This window comes from Triturus cristatus, chromosome 2_1, assembly GCF_964204655.1.
Source record: "Triturus cristatus chromosome 2_1, aTriCri1.1, whole genome shotgun sequence".
In the NCBI taxonomy this organism is placed as follows: domain Eukaryota; kingdom Metazoa; phylum Chordata; class Amphibia; order Caudata; family Salamandridae; genus Triturus; species Triturus cristatus.
This window is the reverse complement of record NC_140581.1, coordinates 986,202,565-986,222,803: the sequence shown is the minus strand read 5'-3', so window position 1 is coordinate 986,222,803 and position 20,239 is coordinate 986,202,565. Positions and strand designations below refer to the sequence as shown.

The window sequence follows — 20,239 nt, the reverse complement described above, 5'->3', positions numbered from 1 at the left end:
AATTTAACACACCATATTTGAATACTGTAAAAAGGTAAAACTAGCAGCGATGGCTCCTCCGCTATGGCGGAGGATCATCGCACCCCGCGAGCAGCTGCAAAACTCATAAACTAAAACGATAATAACAAGGGTTTATTATCGTTTTATTTTTAACACTAACGAGCTGCATTGCTGGGTTGGAGATAGCAGGCACAGGCTCCCAGTCTCGTGCAAATCGAGGGAGCTCAGGCCAATCCTGCTGCTGCCCTCATGCATGAGAACAGCATCAGGATTGGCTGCAGGTGAGTCTGGGAGCCTGTGCAGTGCAGCAGAAGTGCACCGAGTTGGCGATGTGGCAACCTTCGGGTAAGTGGTTTTCTTTTCTTTTCCGTCTTCATCATCCGTTGTCGTCCCTCCACCGCGCCACTCTGCCTTGATACCAGCCATCACTGAAAACTAGACAAAACAAGCATTGGCATAGCCAATAGGTCTCGCCTTTGGGACCTTATAAGTGTTTATCCAGCACAATATCCTTGATGCAACATCATCAACTGTTGCATGGCTAAACACTTATAAGGTCCCAAAGGCGAGACCTATTGGCTATGCCAATGCTTGTTTTGTTTGTGGCATATGCTTTCATGAGCTGGGGAAAGTCAGACCTATTAGCTTTTAAACCTGGGATGATGTGGAAACAAAAAACAAACCCAGAAAAGAGAACAGACTGCAAGTAGCACCATGGAGCAGAACACGGAGCTAATCAGGTCATCTCTTCCAGGGACCAGCTGCCTCTCTCCTGACTTTGAAAATCAAAGGAAAAGAGAAAAACCGAAACCTTAACTAAGCAGAAAAATAAATCTAAAAAGTATGTACTAGTTCACTGGCATAGAGGATACAGTAATGGCCTTCATGGTATATAATGACCTACAGTCCCATGGCACTTGTTTGACGAACTTGAGTCTATAGCACACGGAGGGCGTGGGATCCTATTACAGGAGCATCCTCGGTTAGTATCGAACTAATAAAATAGAGGTCGGGGGCCTTTGGTATGCACAAGGTAACAACCTAGAGAGGCGTACAAGCGGAGTCGCACTTGCTGCATCAGTACCAATAACACACTTACTGCATCACAGTGATTGTTTTCTTTGGCTAGACTACAAATGTGACTATAACACTTGACACAATAACAAAGGCCACAGAGCAGTGGGGCAGTGTGGGGAAAAAAGTGATTCTTTGGGAGAATCTCGGTGGTGTTTTCTCTGCCATCATGATCCATGGCGAAGCTATACATTTCGTGAGGCTAGAGGGCAATATGATCCAAACTAACTAAAAATACAGACTACACTTGTTACGAAGTAATGCGAATGCTACACATATGAAAAGATAGTTAAATTAAGATGACTGATGTTAGTGGGACAGAGCGTGACAGCGTACCAATGAAATGCGTGGCTGGTAATTAGAGTGTAGGTGTCCCTTCATTTTCAGTTTAAACAAGCCTTGACAGTAAACACCAAAGTGAAACCGATCGGGTTAAATCACAAGCGACCAAGAAGGCTCCATCCCGAAGCCCTGTTGGGTGCCGAGCAGGTGAGAGTGGCACTCACCACAGCACCGAACAACAGCGCAGACCAGCGGCGAAGATCCCGAGAACGGAGCAGGAAGGAGAGCCGCGGATCGGCCACAACTCTGGACAGACGGGGGCAGTTACAGGGCGTCGGGCTGCCTCACAGAGGGCGGGACTCGGGGGCGGAGGGTAGAGCGCCCACGTCCGGGCGGGGTATCTCGTAGATCGGGAGCAGCAGGGCAGCGAGCAGGAGATGATGCTTACATGACGAACGCACAGACCGGGTGGCTTCCGGGCTACAGATCGCGTCACAGAACTGTTGCGTGACACATTTCGTATCCATTTGCACGAACTCATACTTGGCGACACATCTACTCACCAAAGCTAGCATAAATCACGTAGTGCACCAGAAGTCGTGGCAGCAGTACTACTTGGAAAAAGCTCCTGTATAGTGAGGAGGTGTAGTTGCAACAACAGGGGAAGGAGGGGACGGGAAGCAAGATAAAATAAAATACGGGCAGGAAAGAAATTTTCCTTCCTAGTGTAGATTTGCTGTGAAACTGCAGCAGCCCGTAATTGTGAAGCACAGGCAGCACACACACGTCATTGCAACAACAGGGGAAGGAGGGTTCTAATGACCCGTGAAAGACTGCTGGCGGCCGGCTGCGCGCGTGCACGCTTGCGTGAACGCAAGTGCTATGCCAGCCAGCAGCACTTTGAAAACTCACCTACAAAATGTCTCTCCGAGCAGCGCATGTGCGCTGACTCAGCGAGACCTAAAAAGCAGACCTGCATCCTGAAAAACCTACCTTTAATTATATTAGACAAAGGACTTTCAAAGATCTTTCAATTACTTTTTTTAAATGTAGCTCAACTACTTACGGCTCATCGAGTTTCAGTTTTTCTTATAATGAGATAGTAAAAAACAATTTCGAATTGGGCTAACACTTGCTGGTGAGCAAGCCATCAATATGGTGTGCCTACGTTGGATTACTGGAGCTACATGAAGACTATGCCCCATCTTTTGGTTTCACTATTTTCATGTTATGCTGTTTCACTTGGGAAGGGTCGGGATGAATTATTGTTATTTTGGAAGCCTGAAATGGGTGTTTCTAATGGAACGCTTTCCTCTGCTCCAGCCTTCTCTTCTTGGGTGGGTATTGTGTTAAAGTGCATACTGTTAGTTTTGACAGGGATTTAGGTAAGGGAATTCCTTCTTCTATTATACCATGACATAATAATGGCACAAATGAGAGTCACTTTTGGAGTTCAGCAAATACACTTCTATTACATAGTACAATATTTTGTCTAGAGTGAAATTATGTACTACATATTGCCCTACTTTTACATTCTTTATGTTAGAAATGGGGTTTCTGGTTGTCTAGTGTATGCACCGAAGCCAGGCAGAACCCACCACTCTAATCAGGGCAACGGAGTTACACACCGAAGATAACCTCTGCTCACCCCCTTGGTAGCTTGGCACGAGCAATCAGGTGTATCCCAGAGGCAATTTGTAAAGCGTTTGTGCAACACACTCAAACGATTGACACAAAAAATACACCACAAAAGAGACTAAACACAGGAATATGTAAAAAATTCGGTATATTGGACATATAACAGACGAAGACGACATGAATCAGTAATCACTTTGCCAACTAGGCAATTGTCAAACATGGCAATGAGTGCATGTTGCATGTGGCATAACACCATTACTGTATTATGCAGATCCTGAATCAGTATCCATTATCCTGATATCGCCAGCATCCAAATGACATACATAATAATATCAGGTCATGAAATGCAGCAGGTAATGACTAAAACACATAAATCATAATGACTGTGCACCATTACGCCAACCTGTGGTAGTTCTTGTTATCCTGCCAGTGCAAGAATCAATACAATCAAAAAATCAAAGGAGGGAGTGAAGAGGAAAAAGGTAGAATCGTCCTCCTCTTGATACTGTTATCCAACATAGGGATTCTACCATGTATTATGTGAATATATATGCACCCATGTGTGTGCTGCTATTTTTTTTTTTTTTTTTTTTTTTATTTGAAGTGTTTCGTCATACGTGAAAATGGTGCAAAAGGATCAGAGCTCATTCTCTCAATTTGTGGGAAGGGCAATGTTTCAAAAATGTTTAAACTACCCCTCACACACTGAAACCTGATTCAGTGTCATGCTTCATCATTGGGGTCTTCCCGCCCCTCTATGGGACGGGGCGTGCTACGACTTACATAGACGCAGGAGCACTTTATTCAGTGATTGGTGAGTATGTGTAGTGCGTGGGATTGTGAAAAAATGTGAGATGGTTAAAAATTCTCTGGCTAGTGGAACGAAAATACTTTATTGTCTTCCCTGGCTGAGAATAGCAAAAGTGGGGAGGTGTAGATGGTGTACTATAATGAGTCACCTCCTACAAGGTCAAGGTCAAGGTTGTAGGAGGTGATTCATTATAGTACACCATCTACACCTCCCCGGTCAAGGTCAAGGTTGTAGGAGGTGACTCATTATAGTACACCATCCTTTTGCACCATTTTTCACGTATGACTAAACACTTCAAATAAAAATAAAAATAGCAGCACACACATGGGTGCATATATATTCACATAATACATGGTAGAATCCCTATGTTGGATAGCAAGAATCAAAACAGCCATACACCATATCATCAGGGCATGAAAGGCAGTACTTATGAAAAAGTACACAAATCACCAAAACAATTATAGGGCACCAAGACACTTGTGCTCCTATTAGGCACTATACGATAATTTCTCATTAAATGTAGGTTACAGGAACACCAGCACACCTACTACCGTGATTACGGTAATCCTGCAGTCTCTGCAGTTTGCAAGTTCCTGATCAGGAGAGACCTCGGTCGAGGACTCCTCCCATTATGCCACCCACAAAGAACGAGTGCCTCCAACAAGCAAGCACCCATCCAGGTACGTCCCAAAGGTAGAGGGGGCACACACACCCAGCAGGCCACCGCAGGGTGGCCTAGCTGGGTCTCCTGCACAACACAGGGAAAGGTGGCTGCCCGCAAACACACAGTGCATCTGCCAAAATCAACGCAGCGTTATTAAATGCCCCTAGCCGCTTTGAGATTGCAGCGGGTACAGAACCTCTCATTGGGCCTCGTAGACCGCTGCTGACACAGAAGAGACCACTCGCAGTGGGAAGACCTCGAATAATCCCTCAGCGTCTGAGAACTACGGAGATGCAGCTGCCCACGAATGTGCGAACCAGCCAGTGTCGCCCTCCCCCGGCATGGGGGAGGGGCAAAACCAAGCTGGAAGATGCCTGTAGGTTACCTTAGTAAACGGGGCTCACACCTGGAATTTCCGGTCTTCCTCCACCCACATTTAACTCGGCCTGTAATACTGGGCCATCACGGCATGGACCTCACCAGCACACTTCCCCCCGATGCTTGTAGGGACCAAGGTTAACGCTCCCCATGCGCTGTCTAAAACAAGTGGAAATCGCTCACCACGCACCATCACCTGAGGCAGGGGGCATAAGCAGCGCTCATCATGCGCAGGGCTCCTTTTGGTAAATGGAAGGGATGGGACGTAGAGTCCCACAGCCTGGTAATGGGAAAGCAGAGTCTTTTCTCGGCCAGTGACTCAAATGAACTGGGGGCAGGCCGACCTGCCCTTGGAGAACTACTGGGGAGCACAAAGGCAGGGAGGAAGGTAGGCAGCAGGCCAGTTTACTTGGGAAAAGTGGCAGTTTCCCCAGCAGGCAACAGGTCTGCACAACAAAGCAAGGAGTCGCATTTGCAGTCCCTGCTGGCAGCACAACAGTTCGTCCTGGCAATGTGTAGAATGTAGGGCCAGCAGTGTCTGGTTAGAAGTCCCATGCAGTGTCTAAAATCATGGGGTCAGAGCCCATGTACTTGTCAAAATGTCTTTGATGTGAAGTTAACTTCAAAAGAATCCTTAGAAGAGCACAATACCCCCTTTCAACCCCTGCCCTTGCTCCAGACATCAGTAGGGGGTAAATGATCCCATTGTGGGAGGGCAGGACAAGGTCTATATAAATGTAAGTGTGCCACTCCCTCTCAGCCAGCCCTGGAAGACTATCAGTATGCAGATGCCTCTCTTGTCACACCCAGCCTTTCCTGTGTTGTGGCTGTCTGGAAAGTATGAACAAAGTGTAACTGTCACTCTGCTCTAGATGTGTATTGGAATCAAGTTGCAAAGCACATAGAATTATAAGTACAGTGGTATTTCTAAAATAGTTAAATGTAAGAGTAAGAGTATGTACTGTGCCAGCACACTTCCCCTGGTGTAAGGGCCAAGGTTAACGCTCACCATGTGGCCTGCCCCCTGTTCATCAGAGTCTCAGTGCCAGAAAAGTCTCTATGTCAGGCCCCTTCCATTTCCCAAAGGGAGCCCAGGGCATGGTGAGCGCTGCTTATGCCCCCTGCCTCGGGTGATAGTGCATGATGAGCGCTTCTTGCTTGTTTTAGGCAGCTTCCTGCTTGTTTTAAGCAGCACATGGTGAACGTTAACCTTGGATTCATTTCTATTCGTTCTGCTTCAGGTCGCAAGAAGGTAGCTTGACTGTGCGGGGAGAGAGTGGAGAGAATATCAACATCTGTACCCAACATTTGCGGGCAGCTGCATATCCACTGTTCTCAGTCGTCAAGAAATTCAGCGAGGTCATCCCGCTGCGAGCACCCCCTTCTGTGTCGGCATTCCGCAGCAGCGGTCCGCGAGGCCCCAGGAGAGGTTTGGCCCTGCTGCAATTTCGGAGCAGCTGGGGGCATTTAAGAATGGCGTGTTAATTTCGGCAGCTGCACTGTGCGTTCGCGGGAAGCTGCCTTTCCCTGTGTGGTGTGGATGAACCAGCAAGGCCTCCCTGAGGTGCCCTGCCAGATGTGAGAGCCCCTCTCCCTTTGGGACCTACCTGGAGGGGCGCTTGTTCATTGGGGGCACTCATTACTTGTCCCTACGGACTTGCTATGCACCCCTGTGACACCCTCTGACACTCCTATTAACCTTTCTGCCCAATTAACACTCACCTCTGGCAAATATCCACTAGATTGACTTCACTTGCTGATACCCTAACCAGCAAACACACAGTATCAAAACATGAGGGTGCATGCCCAAGTCAGATGGTGCAGGCCAACTCAGACCGCCTGCTACCGAACTCTCTGTGAACGCCCCTCCCTACTGATGCAGACTCTTCTCAGCTCACACAAACTGTCCACACTTCCAGCCCTGATGACACTGACCGCCCCCATAGTGTAGCGCACTTTCCTTCCATATACTCAGGATTTGTTTCTTATCCTCCCACTCTCAGTGCTGGAAGCCTCATTTACTCACTTACCCAGCTCCTGAACCGAATGGAGTAAAAACTCAATTTCCTAGCTAATGATATCTTGCATCTAAGATAACCTCTCAAGACAGACCAAGCTATCCAGTTCTCATACTCCTGGTAGTCATAAATCGTCTCCCTACACTGGTTCTCTGACTGCCATAGAATGCACCCTCTGGCCCTCCACTCCCTTGTGTCGTCAGTCCCACAGACACCACAGAGCTCTCAGCCCCATATTTGTTCTGGAAGCTGATGCTATCAGCGAATCTTACCTCACAGTAAACCAGAATATGGTTCAAAAGCCTCCCTCCATAATCACAGTAAAAATGGGCACAAATACAATCCTTAGAATGATCTTCTCGCCCAGACCTCCTGCTAAATACACCACCATTCAAACACTGCATTCCACTAAAGAGAATCCTGGCCCTCTATCATGCATGCTCCTCAACTGTAGATCAGCAGTTCAACACGCTACAGATATCACTGAAGCTATACTCGCTGAAGAAATAGATATGGCTTTCCTCACCGAATTCTGGCTTAATGACCACTTTACCCCCATACTAGACCTGCTTACACCTGGTTACACCATCATCAGACCTGACAGACCTAAAAGAACAGGTGGTGGTCTAGCTATCATTCACAAAGAAGGAATACATCTTTCCATCTTACAAACCAACAGAGTACTCAACTTTTGAGTACCTGGGAGTAGTATTTACAGTCAAAGGCTCCTCTCCGATCAAACTACACACCATCTACCACCCTCCTGGTGATAATGCCCTTTTCACAGAAGATCTAACTGACCTGGTAACACGGTTCTCCCTCACTGACATCAAGGATGTATTCTTGGGCTATTTCAGTATTCACTGGAACAACTCAGAAGACTCCACAATCCGGAACATCACTAACTTTCTTGAAATAAACAACCTTAAACAACTCTACAATGAACCAACATATCCTAACGGCAGGATTGGTGCCCATCTACAGTGTCACCCTCTCACTCATACTGTTGATGGCCTCACTGCCCACTATAATACTGCAATGACGAGAGTTCCCGAACAAGTGGCACCACTTAAACTAAAACAATTGAGATCAATCAATCTAAATCTTGGTTCAACTCTGATCTTAACAATGAGAGGAGATAACTCAGATAGGCTGAAAGAATATGGAAACAGAGCCCCTCGACAATGCACTTAGCATTACTTATAGCCGCACGGCTCGCTAATAAGAAGCACATTTTCAGAGAAAAAGCCTCAGCTCTTTCACAACCAACTTGACCGTGCTAAGAATAGAACCAGGGGGCTCTTCAACATTATTAAATGGCAAACCACCTACACATCCTCTCATGAAATAACAGCCTCCCAGGAACGCTGTGAAGAAATTTCCAGCTTCTTCACTGATAAAGTCGAAAAATTGAGCAATCCTTCATCCAAGTCTCAAATCTGCCATCCCTCCTAGCCTTTCACACTGACACACTTCCCTCCACGGTAGCCCCACCACCAGAGCTAACTGATGTCCAAATGGCCCCAAATAAAACTCATGCCAACCATGGACTAACTCAACTGAAAAACTAGACCAATTGGTTGGACTTTAAATCTACGACTGAAAACAAAGTCTTAAATATAATTGCACACTTAAAGCCTACTTCCCACCCTACGGATCCCTTCCATCCACAATAGTACAAAATCTCCACCACATCATTGCCCTGTTCTGGGCAAAAATCATCAATACATCCCCTGCCTCTGGCTGTGTTCCGGACTCCCTCCAAATAGGACAAATCACATCCATACTAAAAAAAAAAACAGAGACAGACCTTAATCATCTCAACAACCTCAGACCTATCTCCAACCTTCCGTTCCTAGCCAAAACTATAGAGAAGTGTGTCATACAACAACATAACCAACATATACGTAAATTCAACCTCCATGACACCTTCCAAACAGGATTTAGGCAAGGCTGTAGCACTGAATCTGTCATGGTCAATATCTCAGATGACATCCTCAGATCCTTAGACAAAGGTTCAGTGGCGGCTCCTCGTGTGAGTGCTGCGGTGAGGTGGGGCGGGGGAGGGGCAGGGTGGGGGTAGTAAACTCTGGCTTACGGCCGAACGCAGTTAAGTACATAAATAAATAAAATGCATTACATTGCGCGCGCTGCATCGCAATCAGCGATGCAGCGTGTGCAATGTAATTTGTTTTATTTATTTATTTATGTACTTAACTGCGTTCTGCTTTAAGCCGGGGTTTACTACCCCCCACCCTGCCCCTCCTCCGCCCTGCCTCACCGCCCCGCAGCACTCCCACGAGGAGCCGCCACTGCGAAGGTTACACATGCCTTCTATTCCTACTTAACTTATCAGCGGCTATTGATACAACAAATCACCAAACTTAACTTGAGACACTAAAGATCCACTGTGGTATCAATGGCCCAGTCCTAAAATGGTTCACATTATACCTCCAGCACAGATCACAACAAATTAAAATCAACTTATGTGTCTCCAAACCCAAACTAGTTACTCTTGGTGAACCCAAGGCTCAATTCTCTCCCCCTCCCTTTTCTCTCTCTTCATGGAACCCCTTACAACCATCCTGAAGCGAGTAGGAGTGAAATATCACCTCTATGCAGATGACACTCAACTCTACTACAAAATCAAATCAACCAGTGACATCCTGCATCTCAATGCCACACTAATCAAGATACATACTTGTTTAACTCCAACCACTTAAAGTTGAACCCCAGCCGCAGCAAAACTGAGCTAATTCTATTCTCCCCTAAAAGTAACTCTCTAAGAATCTAAGACTGGCTCAAGAACCTGGATGCCCTAAACTGCTCCCTCACTCTGTCCAGCTCCATAAAGTCCCCAGGCATCACCCTGGAAAAAAACATGCCAATGAAGTATCGCATCAAAAACTCAGCCAAAGGAGTGCTTTGCACACTAAAACACCCCACGAAAATGAAACCATTTATTCTATAATGGTATTGGTGATTTGTGTACTTTTTCATAACTAATGCCTTTCATGCCCTGATGCTATGGTGTATGGCGTTTTGATTCTTGCCCTGGCAGGATAACAAGTACTTACACAGGTTGGCGTAATGGTGCACAATCGTTATGATTTATGTGTTTTAGCCATTACCTGCTGCATTTCATGCCTGATATTATTATGTATGTCAGTTGGATGCTGGCCTTGTCAGGATAATGAAAACTGATTCAGGATCTGCATATTATGTACAGTAATGGCGTTGTTAAGACACGTGCAACACTCTGCCGCACTCAGAAGGAGCAAAACAAGATGTAAAATTACTGTTAAATTGAAAAGATACTTTTTGGGTTAACATGTTAAGTACATTGGCTTCAAGACGCTTAAAGGAAACTGAAAATCAAAAATAATTTTACTGTAAAGTTGATAAGAGACCTTTCAGATTAATACACTACATACGTTGGTACCAAAAGGCTTTAATGCAACAGAAAACCTGATGTTTTACTTTTAAATGTTTCACCTATAAATTCAGAAATCAGTAATGTATGACTGATCAAAAGAGCATGGACGGAACACTACATGTAGGATGAAATGTTTTATTATAAGTTGCATTTGTGGCCTAAATTTACCATTGACCATGAAAAAGAATGATTTCCACTCAGGAAATCGACAATAAGCACAATATACCTTCATGTGTTTAAAACAATGATGTCCACTAAAACAAATCAATAATAAGCTCAATGAAGTTCATTAATGTAAAAAAAGGTCACTTTCTATGAAATATTGTGCATAAACCTCTCTCGATATGGCTCTTTCATAAAGTGGAAGAACAATCGAAAAGTATTTTCATATGCTTCAAATTTGCTGCTTTCCCGTATTATATTTGTTGAACATATAAGAAATACTACAGCAGAGGGCGGCCTTTAAGTTCATGCAAGGACATTAAAGCAATGCAGGTTGTGGGCTACCCCTAATTTAAGTAAGATAAATGAGAAAAAATGTAAATATAAATCCAGCTTTGGCTAAAAATGTACATATTTGCAAAGATGATGCTGTCTTGAAGTTTTGAGGGAAAAGACTATCATAGCACTGGTAGAATGGTGCGTGACTGATGTTTAAAAATGCCGTAAAAAATGTTTTTTCTTTTTTTAATGGAGGTAACCCTGTACACATTTCATATATTATTGGCTACGATTTTGGTAGCATTGAATGCTTTGAATTACATTATTGTTTCTTGTGTGTAGACTGCCATATATTAAGGTGCATTGCCTTCCTGTTCTGCTGACAATTTAATTTAAAAACTGTACTTGAAGGAGACCTAGTTCTCCAACCTACATTGAAAATATCCATAAAATATGACTTATTTCACGAATGGCTTTGAACAAAGGTAAAATAGAAAACGTATGTCAAGGTTTCACACAGTCCTGCCAAGTATCACGCATCAGGCGTTAGACTAACGAATTTCAGTGTGGTGCTCAGCATCACCGCACTGAAATGCATTGTTATGCATATTTGCATGATACCTTTCTGTCACTGAAGCGCTCCTAAACTGTATGTGGCAGCTAGCAGCGCGCCGCCTGTGGCAGCGCGTGCTGCTCCTACAGGCTTCGGGCGCTACAAGGCACTTGGCAGCACTGCAAGCTAGGAGCTAAGGCTGCGCTGGCAAGCTTGCTCACAGTCAGCGCTACAATGTATTATAGTTTTTCAAATTACGCGGCGCCACGCTGACTGCACAGCTCAGAGTCACATGAGGCAGCTCGGAGAGAACCTGACGTCAGGGCCAGCCCAGTGGTATGCCCATTAACTACTTGCACAGCCAAGACTATCTGGTTGTTTAATACATTGGTTGTGGCACCGCGGAAGGACGGCATGTCCTGCCTCCTAATAGACAGTGTCTGCGGTGTCCAGGAGTATGAAGGCAGCCGGCCGCAATCATTATGGCGCTCCCGGCTCTTCTCACAGCGGCCTGGTGCTGTCTCAAGCAGTGCTGAGTGTCTACTGCTAGCACAGGCCGGGCCGCCCGCGGATATTTTAATATAGCTGAGCCCGGTCGGGAGAGTGCAGTGCAGGGCGTTGTCGGAGTCATGACCTGTGACCGACCGCCACACTCAATGACTGTCTGGTTCGGTTGCAGCGGCTGCCAGGAGAGGACTTGGGGACTCGGACAGGCTGTCTGAACTAACCGAGCACAGGCGGCATTAAACAGAAAATGATTTCTTTGGAGGGTGGTTCAAGACATCCTAAGCCTGCTGCAGTGTCAGTCGCCGAGGCCAGCTGGCCGAAGATGTGATCACCCAAAACATTAAGGGCCATATGTAGGTAGCATACAAGTTACCACTTCTTAAATACCGAACTTTACCGATTCGGTATTTAAGAAGTGGTAACTCGTATGTAGGTAATCATTCGGTAAATATTACCGAATCGGAGAAATTCGGTAATTACCGAATCGGTATTTACCGATTCGGTAATGAGGCATACCTTCCCATTGATTGAATCAATGGGAAGGTATGCCTCATTACCGAATCGGTAAATACCGATTCGGTAATGTGGGGAGCACATTCAAGGGTGGCAGGGTGTCACATTGACACCCTGTTGCACCCCTGATTCCTGCATGTGTGCACATGTGGCGCACATACATGCCCTAAGGGCATGTATGTCTGCCACATGGCACTGTTAGTCCAGCAAAATATTGCTTTTTGCAATGAATTCGGTATTTAGCACCAACATATATTTGGTGCTAAATACCGAATTATTTTCCCTACACATCACTCATTTGAGTGTCACCTACATCTCATATCAGGATTCAGTATTTACCGAATCGGTAAAATTACCGATTCGGTAATTTTACCGATTCGGTACGAATCCTGAAATGTTCCCCCTACATAGCAAAAGCCTAAATACCGGTCGGTAACGGTATATTTACCGAAAATCGGCCGTTACCGACCGGTATTAAGCTACCTACATATGGCCCTTAGTAAGTAAACTAGTCACCATTTGCCACCCCCACCCGAGTAGTGTACTAGGTTAGCGGTGCACTTTCATTTCTAGTGCTGTGCAGTTATTTTAAGATACTCTTAAAGTTTCTGGTTGCCGAAATTAGTGTCTTTTCTGATAATTGTATGCTTCCCTAATCTTTAATGCTTTATTTTGCTTGCGAGAAAGTGTCACTCATAATGGCTCAAATGTCACTCATAATTGCACTAAAATTATGAAAATGTCACACATACTGATCTGAAACCTTGGCAGCTATATTTACAAAAGAAGAATTGCACAGAGGGTGTATTCAAAGCAGTGCTACTTGAGGCCTCCAAAAGTATAAGAATGGCTTTAGCAGCAGATAATAATCACTTTTAATGTACATTGAATTAATAATTACCGGTTGTTGTTGTTATTTCTAAATTTGCCAGACAGCACCACCTTTTGGCAGACTGTCACAAGTGCCAGTGTTGACAATTAGGTGCCGGTGTTGAGCACCGGAAAACCACTGGCTCAAATTAAGCACTGATTTGAAACCAACAAGTAGCACTCTAGCTAGGTTTAAAAACTCTTAAGTCAGGATATGTGTAAATTCCCATATAGCAAGGAAAGGAACGGCTCAGCAAGCAGCTGAAACGTACTGTTACACAAAATGTTTTAATAAGTCAGGGCGGAAAACAGTAGTCTCTGCAGGGCAGTCCGGATTCAACAGACAGCAGTGCATTGATTGCACTGTTCAACCACCATGACTAAGTATCGAGCTAAGCCCTTTGTTTAGAAGGTCACTGATACAAGCCAGCACGTCCAGTTCCTGTCCAAACAATGTTATATAAAAGTGCCCATAATTTCCACAATAGAAGGTCGTGGTTGGTTTCTCCACCTAAGGACTCAGGTATTCACTTTTTTTTAATCTTGCAGGATATTCGGGTCCACTCAAGGAAATTCCACCTGAGAAATTCAACACAACCTCTGTCCCAAAGTACTACCAGTCACCCTGGCAACAGGCTATAGGCGATGACCCTGAGCTGCTGGCGGCTTTGTACCCTAAGCTGCCTACTCCTGAGCAGGCACTTTTGGCCGACTACAAAAGTTTTAACAGGTAATTTATTTTTTCTTGACAAAACATCAAGTATGTATTTTGCCTGACTACAAAAATGTTAACAGGTAATCTCTTTTACTTGATAAAACATTAAGCATGTGAGACACATGGTTATTTATATGTTCAGATTTCATAGAGCAAATAAGCGATGTGGGCCATAGTGAAGGGAACATTTGAAGTGCCTAGAAAGGCCAATCAGTTTTACAGTAATATGTATTGGAAATAGTCCAAGAAATAGAGATTAAATCAGAATTTCCCTTCAAGTACTGATGTGTTTTGGGAACGTGGGCAATTTGAAATGCCTCCATCTGCTCCACTGTTTCTACACAGGAAGCAGTCAAACTACTGCAGGAAGAAAATACAGGTAAAACAAGCATTGTCAAAGCCAATATGTCTGGCTTTCCTGTGACAACACATGCAAACGCAGGCTGTGGAAATATATTTCAGTGCAACGGCACATCCTAGCCAAACCTAATGGCTTTGCCAATGCTTCATAGGGGTTGTAGTGATCCAGCGGAAAGCCAGGGACAAACACACCACAAGCAAATGAAAAATTCAATGGTTCCAAATACCCATTCAAGTTTCCTGTCTGTTTCACTGGAGGTCAAGTTTTGTATTTCACTTTTATCTTGATTAGTTGACTCACAGGAGATTCAGTATTACACCTGATAAAATGTTATTTAATGTCTAACTAATCTTAACAGATCAACACTCTTCCTTTGGTCGATGGACTATTAGTTGAGTAGTTGATGGTGATATGAACAAATTAGCGAACTAAACTTACAGATCTTAGTGAAATAATCACAGACTCTGGGTAAGATTCAAATGAGTTTATCTAAATCTCACTCATAAATGAACACTCATTAATACAAATTCACAGTGCAAACACCATCAATTTTTAATGAAAGAGAAAATTCTTTTAGCAATGTACATTCAATTCACAGACTCATTCAAAAAAGCAATGCATTAAGAGTGGATAGATGAAGAGACAGAAGGCATAATAAATCATACATTTGCATAAGGTATGCAAATTTGAGACAGAATAATAATTACCCGAAGGTGATTACAGAAACCCAACTCTCTGGCCAAAAAGGGCTGGTGGAGGTCTGCTGATTAAGACTCAGGAAACAAAGGCTATAGGACAGGCTCAGGATAGAGTAATACTTACTAATCTTCTCTACAGACCCGACGCACCGAAACGCATCCCTCACTTACACTCTCTCCCTGCTCGATATTCTTCCGGAATCTTCATCTAATCAAGTGTCTTTCAAAGGTGAATCTTCCCAGTCTGTTTTCTCCTTCCTCAGCAGCAGTGGTTCTTGCCTCTCTCTTGCACTCATGCTTGCCTCGCCTACATGCATGACATGCCATCTCTTAAAATTTGAGTCACCCTAGTTATAGTCTTCATTTCTGCATGTCTCACCCTGAAAACGTACAAATCTTGATGAAATACGAACTCTAATTGAGCAGGGATAGGGGAGTTGTCATCACCTCACGCTGTCATGTTTAATTTCTTAATAAACTCTTTTGTCTAACAAACCCATCCCCTTTAACTCATTTAATATTCTGTCTCACTTCCTTTCACATGAATTTAATGTTACAATTCAAAACATATTTTAATACGGTTCCACAGTCGAGAAGAATTTTCACACAATTTTTTTGCCCTTGGCTTTTGGCAGCCTGTCAGTGACACGGTCAGCGGGTCACATCACTATTACACTGCGCATGTCTAGCTCCCATTTTCGTCGCCATCTTTTTCTCTTGTAATCCATATGAGGCCCAAACATACACTATTAATAAAGGAATCATAAACAGATGTTAATTTCTCAAATAAATGATTTTCACTGTTCACCACCCACTACTATTCTATCCCATGTTATTTTGTTCTTCGTTAAGCAAAAGCATTAGCAGCGACAGCGCTCTTTAAATTCAGGCAACCATATGGCAGGCACGCGGTGCCTCAAGACCTAATGTTAGTCATTTCTGAGCATGCGTGAGAGTTTTCCCTCACAAAATGGGTTAGTCACGTTACTATCTACGTAATTCTAATTCGTACATGCGCAAAAGGGTTTTTCAGTTTGAAGCGGGTTTTACTTGCGTGGCTTTCTATTTTCATAGTTAAGCATGCGTAAAGCTCTTCTCCCCATATGTAAATGTTGTGCGTGTATATTAATTTAGTTTCCTTTACTATTTCTAATAATTAGTACTGTTAATGAGGGATTGCTCCGAACAAGTTTTGTTTTCTTGAATCCTTGCTCCATCAGTAGTGATGGTGGTGGTGGTAGTATGGTGTTAGTGGTGGTAGTGATATTGCTTGTGGTGATATTGTTGGTGGAATGCTATTGGTGGTGATGGTGGTATTCATGTTGGCGGTGTTGGGGTTAGCCATTATGGTGGTTTTGATGTTGCTGGTGGTGCAGTATTAGTGCTGCTGATGGTGATGTTGAATACATGGTGATACTATTGATGGTGATATTTGTGGTATTTGTATTGGGGATATTGGTGGAGGTGGTTTTGCTGGAAGTATGATTAATAATTATATTAGTGATGGCTGTGTATTGCAGGTGGTATAAGTGCTATTTTTACTCGTGGTACTTGTATTGATGGTGGTGGTGGTATTGAATGCATTAGATAAAGAGCTGAATGCGTCAAAGTATGAAGGTCCGTTGTTCTTCCAAGATGTAAAATAGTCCCTCTTTCATTGAAATGCAAGCACTACATAGGGGGATCATCATACACCACCAAACTCAATGCATATTTTAAAGAAATTGTAAGAGAGGGCCTGGCAACAGCTAAAGGTTTCTGCAGCCTGACCTAAAACCCAGCAGAGCCCTGAATTAAATGTCATCATGAATATTATCCTTCAAAGATTCTTTGCAAGGACACACCACGCATGCCCAGAAGTGACATGAATTGGCGTGAGCAGCTCAGTACATTTGATAAACAAAGTATGAAACAACATGTTTAGCTAACAGGTTACAGGTCTAATTGACTTGCATTCGCTCCCTCAAGGTACGTTTTTGGTAAAATAGGCAGAACTGACAGACAAGTCAACGGAGTGCTTGCTTACACACTGTTCAAATTGGTTTGAAAAGTTCCAGTCAATTGGTGTGTTTACTCTCCATGCACTGCACGCGTCAGCTTAGGTTTAATAATTATGGTCACGATGAGGTTGAGTGTGGTCTGCACATGACGTCCTAGAATGTGAGTGGAATGGGAATGTGGAGCATGTTTGGTTGGTGGGATGTGTCGTTGGTGGGATGTGTTTGGAATGGTGGAAGTCCAGAGAAGCAGGGGGACGGTCGTTGTCTGCTACATTTCCTTGTTGCTCTTCAGTTTACTGGTTACTTCAACGAACAGTGCTGCTGATCATGCGCACAGTGGACATTCTCTCATTGTTTCCATGATGATGATGATAATGAGAAGAAGTGGAAGAAGAAGAAAAACAACCAATTGGATATTAATACCCTGATTTTTACATAGAACTTCATAACAAACTTCTTCCATTTGCAAGTGCTGTAATGAGAATATAAACAAAGCATTTGATCAGGGGATGGATCATATACAAATATATGTTAACATATGTCTGTATCTAAGGGAATCCCATCTTTTTTTACATGTCCCATGGTGTCTATCTGCTTAGCAGTTGGTCTGGGATTCGTGAAGGACAAGGAGAGTCACTCACAAGAAGCACCATTTTCTGTATTTTTCCCCTATTAAAAATAAATGCACACAGGAAATAGATTGTTTTCTGTCTGTATTTATCTGTAAAAATCAGTAAAAAATGGAAACTGGAAGCCTTAATCATGAGTTTCTAGGTGAGGTTTTAGGGAAGGCAAGGTCCAAGGTGCTTGCTGAAGGATAACACTCTTCCTGCAGTTGGCAGAAACAGTGGATAGTAATGTCTTCCCAGACAGTAACAAACATTAAGTATAGGGACAAGACAATTGAGGGACACCAAAAATGTCTCTTTGCTTACAGCCATAAAAAAGCCCTTCTTAGCTATCATCCTCGTTTGATATGGTACAAGAGGACACTGAGCATCATGAAGGGTAGTAATGAGATGGTGATAACTTACTCCTCCACTGTTGGAAAAATAGGGAAAGGAGCAGTAAGTGTGGCACATGATGATCACAGAGCAAGTCTTCACTTTGGGTCTCACCTACCATCCCATGTTAGAGTGACCAATGTCGAATGTCATGACGAATATTCGTCTTCATCCTGGCATCCTCTTACAGGCAACATCCCATCAAAGTCTGCTTTAAGATGGATATGTTTCAAGGTGGACTTGCAGCAAGGAAGCATAGCCATCTGTGCTGTACTAAACATGGATAGTGAAAATAAAGCCTGAAATTAATTTGGGCACAAAAAGCCAGATACCTCACAGAGAACTGTGAGAAAGCCGGACAGAAGCAGCAACAGAAGGTAGCAGAGAGTCACAGGAAGTTCAGCAGCAGAGGTAGAGGAACAGAGCCGGTGGCTAGTTGAGGCATAGGCCTTTGTTACGGAAGCAATAGGAAGCTAATGGAGGGAACTGCAGGGGTGGGTTATCTGGCTGTCGATGGGTCAAGGAGTTTGGTGGTTCATGTTCAAGGTGCATCTGCTGCCATTTTCTTTCTAACACTAATGGTGGTGTAGTATTTCTCAAATGAAGGCCCAGAGATCATATTTCTTTCGAACTGCAAAAACAGGATTGTATGAACAGGTGTGATGTGGCATTTTCAGTTGTTTGGTGGTTCAAAAAGCACAGATCACCCGGCCTCCGATACTCAATAAGAAAAGCATGTAGACTAGGTGGCTGCATTCAGTGGCGGCTGGTGACATTTGAAAGTGGCGGGGTGGATAATAATTTTCGTACTGCACTGTAGGACACAGGAGGGCACCACATTGCAATAAATGGCCTAAACAGTCTTTTTGCTAGAAAAAAGGGAGTAAAACGGTAAAACAAACATGTTGCTTGGAATTCAGAAACTATTTGGGCTGGAGCCTAAGGTGTCCCTTCCATTTGCTTACAATGAATACTGGTATGTCTTATCGTGGACAGCGAGAGAGAGTATGGTTGGGGAAAGTACAAGTTAAGGATAAAGGATAAAATGTGGGACTCCACCAAATATGTTTCTGACGGCCCCACAGAAGCCTAATACAGCCCAGTGTGTGAAAGAGCCTCACACTGCCCCCCTCTTTCTGAATGCGATCATCTGCATATTATGACATAATTACATATTTGTGTACAAAAGCGTATTTTGGAGTATACAATCACAACAGGTGTGCTATAAACCTAGTTTGCCGAGTTGGGGCCAGTGCGTGTACAGCAGACATAAGGCATGGACTTGTGCGAAGCCAGACCTCGTGAAATATAGCACGATGACCTCTTGAACTACTCTATCAATGTGGAGAAGTTAGCCCTATAACAATAAAAATCACCTCTGAGCCAACCAGAGCGAGATTTCCATAATACGAATAGAAATCAGTGCGTAAATAAATAATTTTAATAATGAATGTATACAAAGTTTGGGGTGCTAAGTGAACTCATTTGGTAAAACTATTCCACACATTGAACGAATGACCTACCACTCAACCGTTCCTCTTGATTTGTTCAGCTGTATATTAATTGCGCCATGTACGAGCAACAGCAGCATCACAGCGCTTTACCTGCAAAACACATCACATGCAAACCTCATAAAAACACACAGCTTTCGATGGCTACACCAAGACCTTATGAATGTGGAACTAAAGAGCCGCCCTTTTCGCAAGGCCTGTAATTAGGCGGTTTCACGGTTCAAATCCTGACCTTTCATCCTGTTGAGTTCAATAAAGAGAGTACCATTGAGTTGGATATGAAGAAATGTGTTATTCATCAGCGTGAGCCATGAGCGAGCTTTACAAATATACACTCTGTCATTGACAACAGGGTCTGAACTAACGCAAATATGTTCCTTCAGACAAACCCGTAAAAAGAATCGTTGAATCCCTCTCCCTTAAATATGCATGTCATTTGTTTCTAAGCAGCCTACATCCTTGTGCGCATGCGTTCTTAATTTAAAATGGATTACGTGCCAACCGCTGTAAATGATCGCGATGCATCAATATATATCTGAGATTGCATACGATTACAACTCAAACACTGACTTTCAGTAAAATTCTGATTGGCCTTGTAATTGTCCTAATTGCAAATTGATTTACTGCATGCAGCAAATCGTTTAAATTGGGCTTGAAAGATGACTACATTTCAATTGCTGTGGTTTGCCTGTAGTTGAACAGCAGTGTTCACTGTTGCATGAAGGTGCAGCTCGGATACTTTGCAAGGACACAACAGGGATATCT

The 20,239-nt window shown here is 43.7% G+C and overlaps 1 protein-coding gene across 1 annotated transcript in view; it reads left to right on the top strand.

The window, feature by feature from the left end:
- The window catches only part of MYOZ2 (myozenin 2), a 234,409-nt gene that overhangs the window by 119,167 nt on the left and 95,003 nt on the right, over positions 1–20,239 (top strand). The window contains exon 5 of the mRNA XM_085634316.1: positions 13,735–13,915. Within this exon, the coding sequence (XP_085490442.1) occupies positions 13,735–13,915 (181 nt within the window). The remainder of the gene's footprint in view (positions 1–13,734; positions 13,916–20,239) is intronic.